The following is a 23,975-nucleotide window of genomic DNA, read 5'->3' as shown; positions in this document are numbered from 1 at the left end:
CACACACACACACACATACCACACACACCACACCACACACACACTCATACCACACACACACACACATACCACACACCACACACCACACACATACCACACCACACACACACACACACACATACCACACACACACCACAGACACATACACCACACACACATACCACATACCACACACATACCACACACCACACACACACACACATACCACACACCACACACACACATACCACACACACCACACACACATACCACACACCACACACATACCACACACCACAGACACATACACCACACACACCACACACACATACCACACACCACACACATACCACACACCACACACACACACACACACACACATACCACACACCACACACATACACCCACACACCACACACACACACACATACCACACACCACACACACACACACATACATACCACACACCACACACCACACACCACACACACACACACACACACACACACACACACACACACACACACACACACACACACACACACACACACACACACATATCACACACCACACCACACACACACACACACACCACACCCACACACACACACACACACATATACCACACACACACACATACCACACACACATACCACACACACATACCACACACCACACAACACACACACACACACATACCACACACCACACACCACACACCACACACACACACACCACACATACCACACATACCACACACATACCACACACATACCACACACACCACACACACACACACACATACCACACACACACACACACTCCTCAATTTAATAACATACAAATATATATGTAATGTAAATATTACTTTAATATAGCACAACATTAAACATTGTAGTTGAACAATAATTTTTTTTTTAAAGAACACTTGTCATGAGAAATGACCAAATTAAAGTTGAAAAATGTTTTTCATTTTTTGTTTCAGATGTTTGAGGTCTTCCTGATATTTGGACATGGCTGCCCATGTATTGCACTTCAGCACTACGATGTTGTCATAGGCGTCTTCAAAGTTGTCTCGAAGTGCTTGAGCTTGTCGTTTGTCTGTAAAATTGTGTAAAAATTTGCATTAAGTGACTAGTTTTAACTTCATGCTCTTAAAGTGTATGAAACAATGAGTAGTACTTGTTCATAAGGATTTCTACAGTTATAAACCCTGTACCCCTTTTCCTGTAAGTATAATGATATTTATGGCAGGGTGTTAAAGGCCAAGGCCTGTTGCAGCTGCTGGACAAGAGGCATATGTGGCATAAAGAGTGTGTGCTATATATGAAGGAGCATGTACACATAATGTAGCTTAAAACCTTAATAAGTAATGTATTGTCCAAGGGAGCTGTTTATTACATCAAGGACAGGTCAGAATTTACCATAAGGCACTGTAGGCACATGCCTACAGGCGCCTGATGTAAAGGTGGCTCACTCCCCTCCCCATGTGCCTTCCTCCTCCCTTAGCTACTACGGAGTGGAGTGTAAATTAGAGGTTACAGCTGTCGCCATTCTAATTAATGTCTGTGTGGCATGGGTTTGTAAATTGGGGCATTTGCCCTCCCCTGGACGCCCGCTGCCACCCCCCAACCCCCCCTTTCCCCCCCAGCTTCAGACCTCGGACGAGCCGGCGACCATTAGTGCGGGTGCTAGGACCTAGCGGACACCGCACTGATATGCGGAAGTGACATCACTTCTGCATATACAGCGTGGTGTTCACGGAGTACCGTGCGCCCGCTCTAACTGGTCGCCGGCTGATACTGAGGTCTGATGCTGGCTGTCAAGGTGAGGGGGGCACCTGTCACTACCTAAACTGGGGGTCCCTGTCACTAGTCACTGTGATGAACATTACGGAAAGTCATGCGTAATCGCCAACGACTTTCGTAATGGTCCAGCCCCATTACTGTCAGTCCTGTGTAGATGTGCCACAGATATCTCTCCCCTCTCTTCTGAATGAAAGCAAACCCCTCACCCACCTTCCCCCATGTTCTGCATTAGGTACAGAGAGGAATGCCACACGTGGCTGGACCTCCTGAGGAGACCATTTGCTGCCTACAGCTCATCCACGAAAACCAGGTAGGATCAGCATAGATAAGGGATTCCCTCTGAAATCTTAGAACCAAACAAAGAGAACTTTAAAGAGAACCCGAGGTGGGTTTGAAGAATATTATCTGCATACAGAGGCTGGATCTGCCTATACAGCCCAGCCTCTGTTGCTATCCCAAACCCCCCTAAGGTCCCCCTGCACTCTGCAATCCCTCATAAATCACAGCCATGCTGCTGACAAACAGCTTGTCAGAGCTGGCTGTGTTTATCTCTATAGTGTCAGTCTGCTGATCTCCCCGCCTCCTGCAGAACTCCAGTCCCCGCCTGCATCCCTTCCCTCCCTGCTGATTGGAGGGAAGGGACGGGGGCAGGGACCGGAGCTATGCAGGAGGCGGGGGAGCAGCTGAGACTGACACTACAGATGTAAACACAGCCTCACAGCATGGCTGTGATTTATGAGGGATTGCAGAGTGCAGGGGGACCTTAGTGGGGTTTGGGATAGCAACAGAGGCTGGGCTGTATAGGCAGATCCAGCCTCTGTATGCAGATAACATTCTTTAAACACACCTCGGGTTCTCTTTAATGGATTTGTAATTCAAAATAGGCTTGTCACAGAAAGACAAAAAATTAGGGATGGTCGGAATGCCAATTTCCGATTCCGCGGTAAATCCGCATTCCGCCATTGCCAATTATCGATTCTGCTTTCCGCTACCAATTTCCGCATTCCAATGCGGAATTTCCGCCGGAAATCGTGGAAATTCCGCCCGACTTTAATATCGATTTTCTCAAAAACTATAAGGTCTTTTTGAAAAAAAATGTTGCATCTTGTTCAGAAGATTCGGTTTAATAAACCCTGAAAATTTGGTGTTTCTAGGACTTATGGGGGCTTTGCTATTAACCGCTAAAGTCGGCGGATTTTTACTGTAATGTAAAATGCAGAAAATCTGCATCTGCCTATTTTCTGCATTTTACATTACAGTAAAAATCCGCCGACTTTAGCGGTTAATAGCAAAGCCCCCGTAAGTCCTAGAAACACCACATTTTCAGAGGTTATTAAACTGAATCTTGTGAACAAGATGCAAAAAAAAGTTTCCAAAAAGACCTTATAGTTTTTGAGAAAATCGATGTTAAAGTCGGGGGGAATTTCCGCAATTTCCGGCGGAAATCTGCCTACGGCACTTGCATTACCGATTTCCGCATTCTGATGCGGAAATGCAATTTTCGATCGGAATTTCGGAAATTGCATTTCGGCGGAATCCGAATGAGCATCCCTACAAAAAATACATACCCATAAACCAGTTTTATCATCCACCCGAATTACAATTTTCTAACTGTTGGGGGTCAATCGGGAAACTGCTTTATTCAGCATGCGCAGACCGAATGCGGTAGACCAGGCATGTGTACCCTCATTTGATACAGGATCGCGGGCCGCTTGTGAATATAGCCTCGGATTTGCGATATGCCAATCTGGGGCGGGGTCACGCAGATGAATAAATGTTACATTTTCTGCTCTGAGTTCTGGGGGCTGCGACCTTGCTGTCCAGGAGGTAACTCCGCCTTAACCCCACCTAGTTTGGAGGTAATCCAGCCCCAATTCTAAGATTGTATAAATCTGGGGCCAGCATTGCCCGCCTCGTCTTTCACCATTTCATCTGCTAAAGAAGAGCTCCTATCCTGCGTTCCTACAGAAGGACCGAACGCATGCATTGTTCCAAGGACTCTCACCATTAAGGCCTAATTTAAACCGGACTCTTTTCTTCACTCTCCAAATGGACTGCTCAGCCATAACTAAAGTAAGATCCTTCTAATTTTATCAATTTTATTTTTAGCTATGTGTCTGTGTTAATCTGTAGAAATGTATGTAATGCAACTTTATTATTAAAACGTTTTAAAATCGGTTTGGTTACGACCTGCTCTGAATATACACAAACGTATCTATTCTCCTGAAACTGCTTCCCTGTGTTTAATAGAAGTGAACATTTATAACCCGTATGCGCGGACCCGGCTCAGATATTCAGGTCTGACCCAGATTCCTGCATACTGCAAAGGGTTAACAGAGTGTTCTCGAAGTAGTAGCATAATTACAGTAGTGGGCCGTGTAACCCGCTTGGAGATCTTTGAATTGTATGTGTGTGGTGAATCCTTTGGCGTCCGAACGCTCCCTCCGCTAGTCGGTTCATCAACCTGCGAAGTCGGTTATGCTTCGTGATGAGCAAAGTGACATTGTGAGAGGATTTCTGACTCCGATCGATTGACCCGATCGCAGACCGGCCCTTGCGGTTTTTGACAGTCACTACCAAACCTGGGGGGCACTTTTCACTACCTAAACTGGGTGTCCCTGTCACTACCTAACCTGGGGGGCTCCTGTCACTACCTAAACTGGGGTACCCTGTCACTACCTAACCTGGGGGGCTCCTGTCGCTGCCTAAACTTGGGGTCCCTGTCACTGCCTAAACTGGGGGTCCCTGTCACTACCTAACCTGGGGGGCTCCTGTCACTACCTAAACTGGGGTACCCTGTCACTACCTAACCTGGGGGGCTCCTGTCACTGCCTAAACTTGGGGTCCCTGTCACTACCTAAACTGGGGGTCCCTGTCACTACCTAACCTGGGGGGTTTCTGTCACTACCTAACCTGGGGGGCACCTGTCACTACCTAACCTGGGGGGTGTCTTTCACTACCTAAACTGGGGGTCCCTGTCACTACCTAACCTGGGGGCCTACTGTCACTACATACACAGGGGGGTCCCTGTCATTACCTAACCTGGGGGTCCCTGTCACTACCTAACCTGGGCATTCCTGTCACTACCTAACCTGGGGGGCGCCTGTCACTACCTAAACTGGGGGTCCCTGTCACTACCTAACCTGGGGGGCTCCTGTCATTACATACACAGGGGGTCCCTGTCACTACATACACAGGGGGGGGGGGGGGTCCCTGTCACTATCTGAACTGGGGGGCATCTGTCACTACATACACTAGGGGGCACCTTTCACTAACTGAACTGGGGGCTCCTGTCACTACCTATACAGGGGGGAACCTGCCACTACCTGAACTGGGGGGCACCTGTCACTACCTAAACTTGGGGCTCCTGTCACTACATACACAGAGGTTCTCTGTCACTACATACACAGGGGGTCTCTGTCACTATCTGAACTGGGGGGCATCTGTCACTACATACACTGGGGGGCACCTGTCACTAACTGAACTCGGGGGCTTCTGTGACTACCTAAATTGGGGGGCACCTGTCACTACCTGAACTTCGGGGCACATGTCACTACCTAAACTAGGGGCTCCTGTCACTACATACACTGGGGCGTCATTGTCACTACCTGAACTGGGGGGCACCTGTCACTACCTAAACTGAGGGGTACCTGTCACTAACTGAACTAAGGGGCTCCTGTCACTACCTGAACTGGGGACTCCTGTCATTACCTAAACTGGGGGCTCCTGGCGCTACCTAAACTAGGGGGCACCTCTCACTACTAAAACTATCTAGGCCAGCCAACCCAGCATCACCACCAGCCAACCAGCCCAGAATCACTGTCAAAAAGGCCCCAGTATCACCGCCAGCCAGGTCACAGCATCACCACCAGCCAGCCCAGCCACAGCATCACCGCCAGCCAGCCACAGCATCACCGCCAGCCAGGCCACAGCATCACCGCCAGCCAGGCCACAGCATCACTGCCAGGCTTTTCAGCCCACACATCATCCCCAATCCAGCCAAAAACAGTATTGCCAGCCAGGCACAGCAGCCAGTAGAGGAGAATTCAGAAGCCAGGTGAGAGGTGTCTACCATATTAAGGGGGCATGCTGCCTATTTATGTGAAATGCTGTCTATTTATGTGCCTCATGACTGCTGAATTTGTCTTGTTGGGGGCCTCATGACTGCTGAATTTGTCTTGTTGGGGGCCTCATGATTGCTGAATTTGTCTTTTTGGGGGCCTCATGATTGCTGAATTTGTCTTTTTGGGAGCCTCATGATTTGTTGGGGGCCTCAAGATTGCTGAATTTGTCTTGCTGGGGGCCTCATGATTGCTGAATTTGTCTTGTTGGGGCCTCATGATTGCTGAATTTGTCTTCTTGGGGGCCTCATGATTGCTGAATTTGTCATGTTGGGGGCCTCACGATTGCTGAATTTGTCTTGTTGGGGGCCTCATGATTGCTGAATTTGTATTGTTGGGGGCCTCACAATTGCTGAATTTGTCTTGTTGGGGGCCTCATGATTGCTGAATTTGTCATGGTGGTGGCCTCATGATTGCTGAATTTGTCTTTTTGGAGGCCTCATGATTTGTTGGGGGCCTCAAGATTGCTGAATTTGTCTTGCTGGGGGACTCACGATTGCTGAATTTGTCTTGTTGGGGCCTCATGATTGCTGAATTTGTCTTCTTGGGGGCCTCATGATTGCTGAATTTGTATTGTTGGGGGCCTCACAATTGCTGAATTTGTCTTGTTGGGGGCCTCATGATTTCTGAATTTGTCTTGTTGGGGGCCTAATGATTGCTGAATTTGTCTTGTTGTGGGTCACATGATTGCTAACTGTGAGACTATGGGAAAAACTGAATCATCATCATATGAGACAATAGCATTAAACCTATTTTTTTTTTTACTTTTTAAAACAGAAAATAAAACTGGGAGGTTCTAAAAAAAATGATTACATTTTTCAGGAGTAGGATGGATGAAATTGTTTTCCTTCACAGTTTATTTTCAACTTGGATTTTCTATAATGTTCATGTATGTGTTAAAACGTTTGTAATTAGTTTAAATAGCCGTGTTGGCACTTTGTGAACGTTGTGATAGATAAGAGACTTTTGGGTTGCAGTTTGGGCACTCGGCCTCCAAAAGGTTCGCCACCACTGTCCTAGTCCAAAGTCCCATCATTGGTAAGTTCATGTAAATTTGTCTCCACCCGTGACCACACCCACACTCTGGTCCATGACCACACCCATTTTTCAGTGCGCACAATGTGGCGCCACTTTTTGCCCGCTCCGGAAAATTTTCTGCGGGCGCCCATGGTGAGGTATAGGGTGGTAGGACAATTGTGCCTATGTGCTTGTGTGATATAAATTTAGCCCTGATCAAGGGCCTGTAGGTTATAGATTCCATACATGTAGTAATTTACACACACACACACACACACACACACACACACACACACACACACACACACACACACACACACACACACGCACGCACGCACGCACACACACACAGACACACACCATGTAGAAATTGTAAGATACAAAGGCATTATTAATCTGTGTAGTAAAGGTCATCTATGCTTTACCTCCATTGCATAAATATGTTTGATAAAATGCACATACATGTCGAATGTTATGAAATGTTCGAATGTAGCGTTTATATAATATATCAATATATATTTTTTTCTTTTTGTTAAGTTTGGGTAGGTAGCTGGTGACATGTGGGTTATTACTACAGTGTCTGGTGTGATGTTGGTGTCTTCATAGTATTAATTATTGTCCATTTTTTTTCTACTATATGCATTGTCATTTGTATTTACCAATGGTGATGGTCTCCCGTGCTTGAGTGTGATAACTTGTTCCTGATATCTCCTCAGCCTCATGTTCCTCTCGATCAGTGTTGATATCTGAAAAGGAGTTTAAATAGTTATGTTGTTAGTATTTCTTTTATGTGTATTTTGATTATAATTTTATAACTCTAGAATTTTTTTAGGTGCATGCATGCAACATTACTGATTACCAATAAACCCACAAAAAAGTGCTACTACCACTCACAGAATGAAGGATTGACACAAACATGCTTTGAGCATGCACCAATGACCAGACACCAAGGACACCTTAAGGAATTGTCCAAGCAAAATAAACAAAAAGATCCACTTACCTGGGGCTTCCTCCAGCCCGTGGCAGCCGTCCTGTGCCCTTGCCACAGCTCCAGAGCCGGTCTTCTCTGCGGCAGAGCCTGACCTCGCCAGGTCAGGTTCCAGGTCGGCGTCTTTTGCGCTCCATGGCGCGGGTCACGTGGTCCCTCCAACATTATCAGGAGGGTACTGCGCAGGGACAGAACTACTGTGCCTGCGCAGTACCGTCCTGATGACATCAGCCGGACCACGTGACCCGCGCTGTGGAGCGCAGAAGACGCCGACCCGGAACTCGACTTGGCGAGGTCGGGTTCTCCAGTAGAGAAGACTGTTAATATTTTGTGAAAAACTGTGCTCATGCTTTAATGATGTAATTGAAAGGTCATTTTTTTTTTTTGTTATTTTGTTTTGTGGTTTTGCACTTTTTTAGATGTTTTCTGTGTCCTTGTCAGCTCTGCTGACAGATTTGTCATCATGTTTTTTTGGTAAGGACAGACAATAAACATTAATTAGATGTTATGACTATAATATTGAAAGAAGTAGTATTGAATCCTATAAGCCAAACTGTGTACACTCCCCATCATTGGCCTCTGTGTGTGGTTGTCCAACATCCTGATTGGTAACATCCGTCAGTATTATGAAGTCTACAAGTCTAAAGTATTCATTGTTCATTATGTGCATTCTGTAAGTAGGAATAGAGAGCTTCACTTTCCATTACTCCTGTTTTGTGTCTATTTGTGAAGGCCATAATGTTTTCTTTCATACATAAAAGTAAGGTAGGACACCAGCATTCTATGTTACTTTATTTTAAAAAAAATGTTGTCCAGTTATGCATATGTATGCAACCACAGAACGGTGTTCATGGATGAAACCGTGCTTTGAAAAATATCCAAGAGATCGCACCTTATCAAAGTTAAGACGCCTTATCAGAGTAGCATAGCGAGTGCTACAATCCCGGAGGGGCAACGGCCAGGACGACTGCCATTGGCAATTACCAGGCGTAAGGTTGTTGCATTCGCTATGCTACCCAGAGAAGGCGTGTTAACTTTGATAAGGTGTGATATTTTACATAACATGATGTAGTGAGTCAACCAAAAAAACAATATGTTTCTGTATCAATATAAGTACTGGTGTGTGTATTTTGTGTTTGAAGACATATTGATTGTACTACAGATAACTGCATCCATATGCTCACCAGATTCCTTTTGATCACGCACTTCCTGTTGATCTTGCTGGCTGACGTCTGCCTCTGCATCTGTGAAATCAGAAATGTACATTGTGTTTGTAATAATGTTTATGATCAATCAAAAAAAAAAGTTACGTATACTAACCTTTTCCAAGCATATCCGGCTCTGCCTCATCCTGATCAACAGCTACCTCATCATCTCCACCATTATCCTCCACCTTCATAACTGTGGTGTTGTCATCGCCGGGTGCCTGAGCTGCAGCATTCTGATCTTCATCATGTTCCACTTCCTCCTCTAGCTCCCTCTGTCTTTCTCTGTTGCGTCTCCTTTTTTTACGATCTTTTTTTTCTGTGAGATGACAATAATAAAAGCAGATGATGAGGCCAAAACAATGTATAACCAACATTTTTCAAGGGGCAGATTTACAATAAGGCACTACAGGCACCTTCCTACAGACAAGACAAATAACATTTATATTGCACTTTTCTCCTGGCGGACTCAAAGTGACAGAGCTGCAGCCACTAGGACGCGCTCTAAAGGCAGTAGCAGTGTTAGGCCAGAGCTGCAGCCACTAGGGGACGTTCTATAGGCAGTAGCAGTGTTAGGCCAGAGCTGCAGCCACTAGGACACGCTCTATAGGCAGTAGCAGTGTTAGGCTAGAGCTGCAGCCACTAGGACACGCTCTATAGGCAGTAGCAGTGTTAGGCCAGAGCTGCAGCCACTAGGGGGCGCTCTATAGGCAGTAGCAGTGTTAGGCCAGAGCTGCAGCCACTAGGGAGTGCTCTATAGGCAGTAGCAGTGCTAGGCCAGAGCTGCAGCCACTAGGACGCGCTCTATAGGCAGTAGCATTGTTAGGCCAGAGCTGCAGCCACTAGGGAGCGCTCTATAGGCAGTAGCAGTGCTAGGCCAGAGCTGCAGCCACTAGGACGCGCTCTATAGGCAGTAGCAATGTTAGGCCAGAGCTGCAGCCACTAGGACACGCTCTATAGGCAGGAGCAGTGTTAGGCCAGAGCTGCAGCCACTAGGGGGCGCTCTATAGGCAGTAGCAGTGTTAGGCCAGAGCTGCAGCCACTAGGGGGCGCTCTATAGGCAGTAGCAGTGTTAGGCCAGAGCTGCAGCCACTAGGGAGCACTCTATAGGCAGTAGCAGTGTTAGGCCAGAGCTGCAGCCACTAGGGAGCACTCTATAGGCAGGAGCAGTGTTAGGCCAGAGCTGCAGCCACTAGGACACGCTCTATAGGCAGTAGCATTGTTAGGCCAGAGCTGCAGCCACTAGGGAGCACTCTATAGGCAGGAGCAGTGTTAGGCCAGAGCTGCAGCCACTAGGACGCGCTCTATAGGCAGTAGCAGTGTTAGGCCAGAGCTGCAGCCACTAGGGAGCGCTCTATAGGCAGTAGCATTGTTAGGCCAGAGCTGCAGCCACTAGGGAGCGCTCTATAGGCAGTAGCAGTGCTAGGCCAGAGCTGCAGCCACTAGGACACGCTCTATAGGCAGTAGCATTGTTAGGCCAGAGCTGCAGCCACTAGGACACGCTCTATAGGCAGTAGCAGTGTTAGGCCAGAGCTGCAGCCACTAGGACACGCTCTATAGGCAGTAGCAGTGTTAGGCCGGAGCTGCAGCCACTAGGGAGCACTCTATAGGCAGGAGCAGTGTTAGGCCAGAGCTGCAGCCACTAGGGAGCGCTCTATAGGCAGTAGCAGTGTTAGGCCAGAGTTGCAGCCACTAGGGAGCGCTCTATAGGCAGGAGCAGTGTTAGGCCAGAGCTGCAGCCACTAGGGAGCGCTCTATAGGCAGCAGCAGTGTTAGGCCAGAGCTGCAGCCACTAGGGAGTGCTCTATAGGCAATAGCAGTGTTAGGCCAGAGCTGCAGCCACTAGGGAGCGCTCTATAGGCAGGAGCAGTGTTAGGCCAGAGCTGCAGCCACTAGGACACGCTCTATAGGCAGTAGCAGTGTTAGGCCAGAGCTACAGCCACTAGGACACGCTCTATAGGCAGGAGCAGTGTTAGGCCAGAGCTGCAGCCACTAGGGGGCGCTCTATAGGCAGTAGCAGTGTTAGGCCAGAGCTGCAGCCACTAGGGAGCGCTCTATAGGCAGTAGCAGTGCTAGGCCAGAGCTGCAGCCACTAGGACACGCTCTATAGGCAGTAGCATTGTTAGGCCAGAGCTGCAGCCACTAGGGAGCACTCTATAGGCAGGAGCAGTGTTAGGCCAGAGCTGCAGCCACTAGGGAGCACTCTATAGGCAGTAGCAGTGTTAGGCCAGAGCTGCAGCCACTAGGACGCGCTCTATAGGCAGTAGCAGTGTTAGGCCAGAGCTGCAGCCACTAGGGAGCGCTCTATAGGCAGTAGCATTGTTAGGCCAGAGCTGCAGCCACTAGGGAGCGCTCTATAGGCAGTAGCAGTGCTAGGCCAGAGCTGCAGCCACTAGGACACGCTCTATAGGCAGTAGCATTGTTAGGCCAGAGCTGCAGCCACTAGGACACGCTCTATAGGCAGGAGCAGTGTTAGGCCAGAGCTGCAGCCACTAGGGGGCGCTCTATAGGCAGTAGCAGTGTTAGGCCAGAGCTGCAGCCACTAGGGGGCGCTCTATAGGCAGTAGCAGTGTTAGGCCAGAGCTGCAGCCACTAGGACGCGCTCTATAGGCAGGAGCAGTGTTAGGCCAGAGCTGCAGCCACTAGGGAGCGCTTTATAGGCAGGAGCAGTGTTAGGCCAGAGCTGTAGCCACTAGGGAGCGCTCTATAGGCAGTATCAGTGTTAGGCCAGAGCTGCAGCCACTAGGATGCGCTCTATAGGCAGTAGCAGTGTTAGGCCAGAGCTGCAGCCACTAGGACACGCTCTATAGGCAATAGCAGTGTTAGGCCAGAGCTGCTGCCACTGGGAGTGCTCTATAGGCAGTAGCAGTGTTAGGCCAGAGCTGCAGCCACTAGGGAGCACTCTATAGGCAGGAGCAGTGTTAGGCCAGAGCTGTAGCCACTAGGGAGCGCTCTATAGGCAGTAGCAGTGTTAGGCCAGAGCTGCAGCCACTAGGACACGCTCTATAGGCAGTAGCAGTGTTAGGCCAGAGCTGCAGCCACTAGGGAGCACTCTATAGGCAGGAGCAGTGTTAGGCCAGAGCTGCAGCCACTAGGACACGCTCTATAGGCAGTAGCATTGTTAGGCCAGAGCTGCAGCCACTAGGATGCGCTCTATAGGCAGTAGCAGTGTTAGGCCAGAGCTGCAGCCACTAGGATGCGCTCTATAGGCAGTAGCAGTGTTAGGCCAGAGCTGCAGCCATTAGGGCGCACTCTATAGGCAGTAGCAGTGTTAGGCCAGAGCTGAAGCCACTAGGGTGCGCTCTATAGGCAGTAGCAGTGTTAGGGAGACTTTCCTAAGGTCTTCTACTGACTAGGTCCTGGCTTACTGAACAGGCAGAGCCAAGGTTTGAACTCTGGTCTCCTGTGTCAGAAGCAGAGCCCTTAACCATTACACCTTCCAGCCACCATCACACCATACAGGCGCATCATACTACAAAGGCCACTTACTCCTCTCCCAGACCACTTCTCTCCCTTCTTCCCTATGCAGAGCACTGAGTAAATTTGAGTTAACTTACCCGAGTGTTGTCATTCCACTGATGAGATCTTTCTTCTGTCAGGGCCAACGTAATAATTAGGGTACCTACCAGGCCCGCCATCAGTGGGGGACATCCGTGACTCCCGTCACGGGCCCGGGCCTGCAGGGGGGCCCCATCCCCGCCGCGGCCCTAGCGGGTGCCGCCCGGCCGCCGCTCAACCTCCCCTGGCCGCTGCTCCCTCCCTCCCTCCATCCCTCTAGCCGCCTCCGCCGCCACGTCAGACCCCGATCAGGCGGCGACAATAGTGCGGACGCTAGGACCCAGCGCCCGCACTGATATGCGGAAGTGACGTCACTTCCGCATATAGAGCGGGTGCGTCCAGCGCCCGCTCTTACTGATCGGGTGGCCGCTGATCTTGAGGTCTGACACTGCTGGCAAGGTAGGGGAAGCAGCGGCGTCGGCTGGGGGGGGGGCTCCCTGTCACTCACTCACTAGCTAAAGGGGCTCCCTGTCACTCACTCACTAGCTAAAGGGCCTCCCTGTCACTCACTCACTAGCTAAAGGGGCTCCCTGTCACTCACTCACTAGCTAAAGGGGCTCCCTGTCACTCACTCACTAGCTAAAGGGGCTCCCTGTCACTCACTCACTAGCTAAAGGGCATCCCTGTCACTCACTCACTCACTAGCTAAAGGGGCTCCCTGTCACTCACTCACTAGCTAAAGGGGCTCCCTGTCACTCACTCACTCCCTAAAGGGGCTCCCTGTCACTCACTCCCTAAAGGGGCTCCCTGTCACTCACTCACTCACTCCCTAAAGGGGCTCCCTGTCACTCACTCACTAGCTAAAGGGGCTCCCTGTCACTCACTCACTAGCTAAAGGGGCTCCCTGGCACTCACTCACTAGCTAAAGGGACACCCTGTCACTCACTCACTCCCTAAAGGGGCTCCCTGTCACTCACTCACTCCCTAAAGGGGCTCCCTGTCACTCACTCACTAGCTAAAGGGGCTCCCTGTCACTCACTCACTCCCTAAAGGGCCTCCCTGTCACTCACTCACTAGCTAAAGGGCCTCCCTGTCACTCACTCACTAGCTAAAGGGGCTCCCTGTCACTCACTCACTAGCTAAAGGGGCTCCCTGGCACTCACTCACTAGCTAAAGGGGCTCCCTGGCACTCACTCACTAGCTAAAGGGGCTCCCTGGCACTCACTCACTCACTCCCTAAAGGGGCTCCCTGTCACTCACTCACTCCCTAAAGGGGCTTCCTGTCACTCACTCACTACCTAAAAGGGCTCCATGTCACTCACTACCTAACCTGGGGGTCCCTGTCAGAATCCAGGTGAGAGGTGTCTACCATAATAAGGGGGCATTCTGCCTATTTATGTGAAATGCTGTCTATTTATGTGCCTCATGACTGCTGAATTTGTCTTGTTGGGGGCCTAATGATTGAATTTTTACTTGTTGGGGGCCTCATGATTTGTTGGGAGCCTCAAGATTGCTGAATTTGTCTTGTTGGGGGCCTCATGATTTGTTGGGGGCCTCATGATTTGTTGGGGCCTCATGATTGCTGAATTTGTCTTGTTGGGGGTCTCACGATTGCTGAATTTGTCTTGTTGGGGGCCTCATGATTGCTGAATTTGTCTTGTTGGGGGTCACATGATTGCTAACTGCGAGACTATGGGAAAAGCTGAATCATTACCATATGAGACAATAGCATTAAACCTACTTTTTTAGCTTTTTTAAACAGAAAATAAAACTGGGAGGTTCTAAAAAAATGATGGAGCACTTCCTCCTTCCGGCTTGAAGGAGGAAGTGCTCGATATCGAGGCTTGCAACGCGTCCATTCGGACACTTGCACCTCGTTGAAACGCTGGGCGGAGAGCGGCGTTCTGGGTAATTAACCCCGCCGCATCTAGCCGCTCAGCTGTGGCAATTAGAGCTAACTTGAATCTCGAGTATCCACCGTGGTTATTCGTGATTAATTTGTGGACAGCAAGCCTCCAACTAGCTCTGCCAACATGTAATGGCTACGCACATTTCTCAGTTTGGGGGGGGGGGGGGGGGGGAGACATTTTTTACTAAATTTTCCAAGGATTGATATCAGGACCTGCATATGTCTACTTATGTGTATTTCATTATGATCTACTAATGCAATGAAGCTGACATAACATTTGGACACAGAATGCAGCTTGCATTGTTTAACCACTTCACCACTGAGGGGTTTTACCCCCTGACCACCAGAGCAATTTTCACCTTTCAGCGCTCCTTCCATTCATTAGTCTATAACTTTATCATTACTTATCACAATTAAACGAACTATATCTTGTTTTTTCCACCACCAATTAGGCTTTCTTTAGATGGGACATTATGCCAAGAATTATTTTATTGTAAATGTGTTTTAATGGGAAAATAGGAAAAATGTGGGAAAAAAATCATAATTTTTCAGTTTTCGGCCATTATAGTTTTTAAATAATGCATGCTTCTGTAATTAAAACCCATGAAATGTATTTGCCCTTTTGTCCCAGTTATAAAACCGTTTAAATTATGTCCCTATCACAATGTTTGGCGCCAATATTTTATTTGGAAATAAAGGTGCATTTTTTTCAGTTTTGCGTCCATCCCTAATTACAAGCCCATAGTTTATAAAGTAACAGTGTTGTACCCTCCTGACATAAATATTTAAAAAGTTCAGTCCCTAAGGTAACTATTTATGTATTTTTTTTATTGTACATTTTTTTTTTTTTTTTTAAATTACAAAAAAAAATAAAAAAAAATTGGGAGGTAATGAGTTAATTTTTTGTGTAAAAGTAATTTATTTGTATGTGAAAAAATGTTTAGGGTGTAGTTTTACTATTTGGCGTCCTTCCGGCCGCTTGGAGGAAGTACTTGGAGGCGCGTACGTTAAAAAGGGGCGCTGGGAAAAAAGGGCGCCGGGTTTTTAACGATAAGCATGGATAACGTTTAAAAATGTATTGTAGTGTATTTCGTTTAAAATTAATGTTTTATAAAGTTATAAATCATTAAATAATGTGCATTAAATCGGCAATTGTAAAAACTTTATTCTTTCGTTTAAATAGTGAAACGTATAATAAAGTTTAAAAAAAAAAATTACTAAGTAACCCTCCCTGTACCTACCCCTAACCCCTAGACCCCCCTGTTGATGCCTAAACCTAAGACCCCCCCTGTTGGTGCCTAAGTAACCCTCCCTGTACCTACCCCTAACCCCTAGACCCCCCTGTTAGTGCCTAAACCTAAGACCCCCCTGTTGGTGCCTAAACCTAAGACCCCCCTGTTAGTGCCTAAACCTAAGACCCCCCTGTTGGTGCCTAAACCTAAGACCCCCTGTTGGTGCCTAAACCTAAGACCCCCCTGTTGGTGCCTAAACCTAAGACCCCCCTTTTGGTGCCTAAACCTAAGACCCCCTGTTGGTGCCTAAACCTAAGACCCCCCTGTTGGTGCCTAAACCTAAGACCCCCCCTGTTGGTTTTTTCGTTTAAAAATAATGTAAAAAAAAAAAATGTACTGTTTTTCATTTAAAAATAATGTTTGAAAAAAATATTGTACTATTTTTCGTTTAAAAATAATATTTAAAAATGTATAAATCATTAAATAATGTGTAATCATGAGAAGCAGTAATAAAACATTAAGTCTCCGGGCGCCGCTTTTAAAACGTTATTTTTCTCCGGCGCCCTTTTTTTCCTATCGGGCGCCCATTAAACGATATTTATTATAGGAGTGAATGGCGGCGCCCGATTTGTCCACTAGCCTCAGGCGCCCGAATTTACTGTTACCCTTGGAGGCTGGGTAAGTGGTTTTTTTTTCACAATGATCGCGCTGCTCATCGGAGAGCGGGCAGCGGCGGGAGCGCGGAAAGTACGGATTTCTCCGTCTCTGGGGGTCAAAGGATGGAAAAAGGGACGGAGAAATTCGTACGGGCGGGGGGTAAAGTGGTTAAGGGAATCTAAACTGAGAAGGAAATTGATGTTTCCAAATAATACCACTTGGCTGACTCTTCTGCTGATCCAGTGTCTATGATGCTTTAAACCACAGGCCCTGATTAAGCATGCAGATCAGCTGGTCTGACTGAATTCAGATTGCATTAGCTGCATGCTTGTTTTAGGTCTGTGAAGCAGCCACTACTGCATTTAAACATACAGAGCCGGATTAAGGCCAAATGGGGCCCTAAGCAAACTAGCAGATTTGCCCCCCACCCTTCCTTAATCCTATATATATATTTTCATTCCTTCTAAACCCTAGCACCCTCTATGGCAGCTGTGCCCAACCTACGGCCCACGGGCCATTTGTGGCCCGTGAAGCCGACTTTTGTGACCGGCGGAAATGTCCTGAGGAGGAGGATCACGGATTATGTCATACTCCAGTTCTCCACAATAGCGCTGTGATATGTTGGGGACCCACGTCCATTGGTTGCTGTAGGATCCACCCTCCAATAGCAATCAGCCTTAATCCTATTGGAGGGAGGTTCCTGCAGCAACCAATGGGTGAGAGTCTCTAACACAGCGCTACTGCAGAGAACGCGAGTACGCTGTGTATGACGCAATCCCCGATCCTCCTCAGCACGAATTCTTGCTTTGGCTCTCCTCACGTGCTCTGGCTCTCCTCACCCAGATGTTTTGCGGCTGCTCTGGCCTTTCATCTCAGGGGACAGTGTGACATTACACCCTATCAGCTGGTCAAGCTGTGAAAAAAAACATTTTGCTCCACGCTGACCTTCACCCACGGCTAGGCCACGGCAGCTAATTGAGACCCCGGCTTCTGCTGAATAGTAGGCCTCAACTACCCGCAGCTCACAAAGCACTTGTTCTGGGTGGGGGGATCACCCAGAGAGCCTCTGCACACACACCCAGGTAGGTACCCCAGAAAATGGGCATCAAATGGTGAGTACAATAATTTTTGGCTTGCCGTTTCCTTTCCTTTTCCAACACCATGTTACAGTTACTAGAAAAAATGTTAAAGATTTATATTTAAATTTAGTATGTATGTATTTCTGACCCGCAAAATTTATCTTGATATGAAGTGCGGCCCTCGGGCAAAAAAAGGTTGGGCACCACTGCTCTATGGCATGCAGTGTTGTGAACTTTCCTTATGGGAGGTTCAATGTAAAAACATTTTTTTTGTGCACAGTTGCCTTTAAAGTGGACTTGAACTCAGAACTTCCTCTCTGCTCTAAAAGATAAGCAATAGCATAATAACCTTTAAAGAAAAACATTTCTTTGTTACAGCTTATATGAATCCTGAAATAAATCTGCAGTGTGCCCATGATGTGGGTGTGGTCACAGGTGGAGCTAAATTTACATGAACTTAGCAATGGTGGGACATTCGACTAGGGCTATGATAGGGATTAGATTGTGAGAGCCTCCGACACAGGTGCACCCCAGTTTAGGTGACAGGGAAACTTAAGCCATGCCCCCTGTGTGGCATTAAGCCACACCCCAGATTTTTCAGGAGAGTGCCAGTTGGGTGGGAGAGGGTGACAATGGGCGAGAGGAGGGTCACAGCGTGTGGGGAGGCCAGCAGAAAGGCAGAGAGTTAGAGAGTATAACTGTATAACCCCATACTCCCCCTCCCCTATGGACTGTAAGCCTATACCCCCCTCCCCTATGGACTATATATCCCATCCCCCCCCCCCCATACCATCCCTTACATCCTCCTATGGACTGTATACCCATGTCCTTCCCTTATTCCCACAATCCCCCCCCCCCCCCCCCCCCCCCCCCCCCCCCCCACGTTAATGTTCTATTTTGCTTTGGCAATGCTAAATGTATTTGGTCCTGCCAATAAAGCTTTTTTGGATTTGGATTTGGAGAGACTGCAGAGAGTGACAGCTGAGAGGCAGAGAGAGAGAAAGAGAGCAGAAAGGCAGGAGAGAGAGAGAGCAGAAAGGCAGAGAGAGAGCAGAAAGGCAGAGAGAGAGAGAGACTGGAGAGAGAGAGAGAGAGAGAGAGAGAGAGAGAGAGAGAGCGCGCGCAGAAAGGCAGAGAGAGAGAGAGCAGAAAGGCAGAGAGAGAGAGAGAGAGCAGAAAGGCAGAGAGAGAGTGAGACAGTAGAAAGGCAGAGAGAGAGAGCAGAAAGGCAGAGAGAAAGATAGAGCAGAAAGACAGAAAGAGAGAGACAGTAGAAAGGCAGAAAGAGAGAGAGAAAGAAAGAGACAGCAGAAAGAGAGAGAGAAAACAGAATCGCAGAGAGAGAGAGAGCAGAAAGGCAGAGAGAGAGAGAGAGACAGCAGAAAGGCAGAGAGAGAGAGAGAGAGCAGAATGGCAGAGAGAGAGGGAGAGACAGCAGAAAGGCAGAGAGAGAGAGAGAGAGAGAGGGAGAGACAGCAGAAAGGCAGAGAGAGAGAGAGAGCAAGAGAGAGAAAAAGAGTAGAAAGAGAGAGAGAGAGAGAGAGAGAGAGAGAGAGAGAGAGAGAGAGAGAGAGAGAGAGTAGAAAGGCAGAGAGAGAGAGCAGAAAGAGAGAGACAGAGAGGGAGAGAGCAGAAAAAACAGAGAGAGACAGCAGGAAGTCAGAGAGAGAGAGAGACACAGAGACAGCAGAAAGGTAGAGATGGAGAGACAGCAGAAATGCAGAGGGGGAGACAGCAGAAAGAGAGAGAGAGAGAGAGAGAGAGAGAGAGAGAGAGAGAGAGACAGCAAAACACTACACACACACACGCACGCACGCACACACGCACACACACACACACGCACGCACACACACACGTACACACACGCATACACACACACACACACACACACACGTACACACACGTATACACACACACACATACACACACATACACACACATATACATACACACACATATACATACACACACATACACACACACACACACACACACACACACACACACACACACACACACACACACACACACAGATACACACACACACACACACACACACACACAGATACACACACACACACACACACACGTACACACACACGTACACACACACGTACACACACACGTACACACACACACGTACACACACACACACACACACACACACTGTACACACACACTGTACACACACACACTGTACACACACGCACTGTACACACACGCACTGTACACACACTACTCACTACACACACATTTACAGTACACAGATCTTCACACCAGTCCTGAAAAAGACACAAATAAGACAGAAAAATAAAAAAGGCAGAGGACTTAGTTCCAAAAGAGGGACTGTCCCTACACAAAAGGGACAGCTGGGACCTGTGTTCCCTTCAGAGATCTTATAGCAACTTCTCCAATAACAAGCCCAGCAGTGAACAAATCTAAACCTGGTTGTGTTGAAAGTTCATACACAGATAGTGTTGTCCGGAGCATGAACTATTCGGATCTTTGATCCGAATCTCTTTTGTGAGTCGAATCATCCGAATCATCCGAATCATCAAAATGAGTGATTCGGATCGCAAAAGGGGCGGGGCCAGGAGCGACACGCCCCCTCTCAGCGGGCAGCGGAGTGGAAGCAGAGCAGAGATGGATCGCTGAGTTGGAGGGGAGCTTGCAGGGACAGGTAGATGAGAGAGAGGGGGCATGGGTGCCACGGCCAGATATGTGTAGAGCACACATACTGGCTATAATGTGCTGCTCATTACAGGCTGTCTTTCCAATTTGTTCACTGTGCACAACTACAGAACACTTTTGGCTCAGCACAGCTCAGTAACTTTGCAGGCACTGTGATTGCTGTGCAATATGATCCTCATGCACTGCTCTAAACATCTGCACTTCACTTCTGGGAATGCTTTGGGGAATGGGAGTTGGGAGTATACAGATGAACATATAGGTGAAATATATGTAAAGCATATGATTGCAGCATGTGGGTATTGCGTGCAAACAAACATTTCTGCTCTCTGCTCGTCCCTCCTCCCTTCTCTGTCCACTCCCTGCCCTCTGTCCATCTTCTCCCCTTCTCTCTGTGTGTCCACCCCCCTTCCCCTTCTCCTGTCCTGCTAGTCATTTCACCCCCGAATGCTTCCCTTGTAAAATGATTCAAGATTCGGATCAAAGATCCGGATCTTTTCAATGATCCGATTCGAATCATCCGGATCATTGAAAAGATCCGAACTTCGCATCTCTATACACAGATAGCAAACACTTCTTTGAAATGCACAACACATACATTATTATTTAACACACTTTTAAGCAAAGCTTCTGTATACTAACTCGCTGGGCTGGGGAAGCAGAAACTGGTGAATCCCTCTCACGTCACATGTCAGCAGACGGACGCAGCCAGCCCTCACTTCCCTTCCCCCCCTCCCTCCCCCCAAACCCAAGACTCAGAAAAGTTAACACTGAAAAAAAGCAGGACAGAGACACTTAGCAGAACAGCCCTTCTCCTAGATCAGTGATCTGCAAACTTGGCTCTCCAGCTGTTAAGGAACTACAAGTCCCACAATGCATTACAGGCGTCTGACAGTCATGATTCATAAAGGAAAATGCATTGTGGGACTTGTAGTTCCTTAACAGCTGGAGAGCCAAGTTTGCAGATCACTGTCCTAGATCAGGGTTTCTCAAAATTGTATTAGTATGTACGCCTTTTAAAACCCTGCACTCACCAAGTACCCCCTGGCATAGTAAACATTATCACAAGTACCCCTTGACAAATTTATATTTAATCGTAGTACATGATAATTGGCTCTAAACAATTTCCAAGCATTTACTATTGCTTTTAATTAGCTAAAACACTAATTTGGTGGGTTTTTTTTGTTTTTTTTAAATACGATTTATAATTTTCTAAAACTCTAATTTTGTTATTTTTGGTCAAGTATATCAAGCCCGAGTACCCCCTGGAACCATCAGAAGTACCCCCTGGGGTACGCGTACCACACGTTGAGAACCTAGGCCCTAGATGACATATCCTGAGAGAGGGGAGGCGACGGACTAAAGACTTCCGCTGGCGAGGAAAGAGTTTCATAGATTAGATAAGCAGTAAAGAAAGCAGCGTCACACATTCAGAACAGCTGTTCCATAACTACCTCTCCATGCCTGCACTCCTCTTCAGATCTCCCGCTCTGTATGTATCTGCCTCTTCATCCAGCATCAGCGGGGAGGGGCGGACAGAGCACTCATCATGCACCAGAGACTGAGTGTAATTTGGACAGACTGCCTGTCCAAATATACAGTGGCGTAGCTACAGACCTCTGGGCCCCGATGCGGAACTTGGACCGCCCCCCCCCCCCCCCCCCCCAATCCCGTAACAGTTTCCTTGTGACTCCCACTCCCGGTTTGTTGCAGAGTGCATGCAGCGGAGTGTTCCCATTTGTTGAGGGTGCTTACTTCCCCCGTTCTTGTTTCAGTGTCCTTCCATCTTCATACCTGTGGCATCTCTGTGACCTGGCGACATGTATGCAACATCCTGGCAGGTCACAGGGACAGAGACGCTGTGGGTATGGAGACAGGAGGACGCTGAGGGAAGACAGAGGTAAAGTGCCTACTGGACAAGTGAAAATGCTATGCTGTGCGCACTTTGGATGAGAAGCATGTGTTGGTGACCTCTTGTTGGGGGGTTTGGGGATACAGACAGTAAATAAAATTGCTAATTTGGAGGGGGGGTGATAACTTACAGCCGCTTTGCTGGATGACTGATTGTAAGATGAAAAGTGTACCACGCAAATTAGAACAAACTGTGAGAGTTTGAGTCACCAATGTTATATAGCACTAAGAGCTAGTTATAAAAACTCTAAACACATATGCAGTCTATTTTTCACTTAAATTTGGGTCAAAAACTGTTCATTTTCCTACCTAGCCCTCCTTACAGTAGTTCTCACTACCAAATCCTTGCCCGTGCTCTCTCCAATCCCCAGTCACTCACAAGCAGCTGCTCCCTGATTTTCACCCCTCCCTTCAGTGACTGGGAGGTGGGGGCAGAGTAGTGTAGAAAAGAGCACAGGCAGGCAGACTAAAATACACCCTTTTCTGTCTGAGGGGTTAACTTACAGAGCCGCTCTGCTTCTTATCAGCAAGTGTAGATAGCTCTGTCATTTTACGGCCAACCGCTCCTGTGATCTCTGGCAGGAAATATCGGGAGGAGGAAGAACAGCGTCTTCAGCACACATGTTGGGCATGCATGGGCCCCTTGAGGGCCCTTTTCCACCAGTGCATTTGCGCTGGCTGAATCGCAAAAACGCAAACCGCTAGCGATTTTACAATCGCTACGGTTTGCTTTTTAACATAGGAATCGCGGTAGGTCATTTCCACTACCGCAATTCGTTTTTGCCGGGAACGCGAACGCGCGGCGGATCGATATTTGCCGCGATTTTGCTATGCAGTGCATAGCATAGCAAAATCGCGGCCGCGAACGTCGGGGAATCGCCGGTAATTGCGATTCAGCAATCGCTAGCGTTCAGCGTGAACGCTAGCGATTGCTAGTGGAAAAGGGCCCTAAGAGGGCGGGCCCAGTCGCCACGGTGACCGCTGCGACCACAGGCCCTACGCCAGTGCAAATATATACATTTGGCAATCCTTATGGGGCCCTAAGCAGATGCTTGAGGTGCCTGGTTGATAATCCGGCCCTGCAAACAGATCAGCAGGACCGACACTCACCTGCTATGTTTTGCAAGGAAACCTCAATATCCCTCTCAAAAAAACAAAACTTTACCTATTTCACACTTGTTTTGCTACATGAGACGGGTACAGGTATGACAAACTATATCAGCATGTGGTTTGAAAACATCGTTACAATAGTGTCAGCTATCTCACCTCCTTGTAACGGTCAATCCATCTTCAGCGTTATATTAGTAAGCTTATGCACACAGTTTAGACATTGATAATGTCACACATTTCAAGTTAAAAAAAAACTGCATAACCTAACATCAAACACAATATTATATCTAAACTTACTTCGTTCTCTTATTTCTGTGCGTAGGGACTCAAGGACAAAATCCTCCTTATATTTGAGGTCTGACCATCGGCGCTGTAGTTGTGGTTTTGTTCTCTGCACACCAAACTTTTGTTCCAGGGATGAAATGACTCTATCTAGGATCTCATTTTTTCTATCCCTTGGCTGCTTATATACCTGCTTCCTCCCATCGTAATCCTTTTTGTCCAAAATTCGCACCATTTCTGCTATTTCACCCCTGGACATAGCTGTAACATGCTGGGTGTTCCTCCTACGCCTTGACATGATTATGGTGAGAATACTGTGTACGCAGGCAACAAAGGAAATGACATAACAGGAAATGGATGACACAGGAATGCAGTAGCCTTTGGAACGAACGTTCATGAACGTTCATGAAGGTGATGAAAGGCAGTTAAATGCAAAGTGATCCTCCCTTCAGCTGAGGCTTTTCAAAAGCACTTGCTGTGTTGAAAGCAAC

At 47.8% G+C, this 23,975-nt stretch overlaps 1 protein-coding gene across 1 annotated transcript; it reads right to left on the bottom strand.

Annotated features, from left to right (window-relative positions):
- Positions 1–826: 826 nt before the first annotated feature.
- LOC137528075 (uncharacterized) lies at positions 827–23,802 on the bottom strand. The gene is made up of 5 exons (XM_068249333.1): positions 23,500–23,802; positions 9,234–9,437; positions 9,098–9,157; positions 7,585–7,671; positions 827–1,080 (listed from the first exon to the last, which is right to left on the bottom strand). Exons 1-5 carry the CDS (start codon positions 23,780–23,782, stop codon positions 929–931), a joined length of 786 nt encoding a protein of 261 aa, XP_068105434.1. The 5' UTR covers positions 23,783–23,802; the 3' UTR covers positions 827–928.
- Positions 23,803–23,975: the final 173 nt, after the last annotated feature.

This window comes from Hyperolius riggenbachi, chromosome 8 (genome assembly GCF_040937935.1).
Source record: "Hyperolius riggenbachi isolate aHypRig1 chromosome 8, aHypRig1.pri, whole genome shotgun sequence".
NCBI lineage: Eukaryota > Metazoa > Chordata > Amphibia > Anura > Hyperoliidae > Hyperolius > Hyperolius riggenbachi.
Note: the sequence above shows the minus strand (reverse complement) of the source record. Positions and strands in the feature narration are given on the sequence as shown.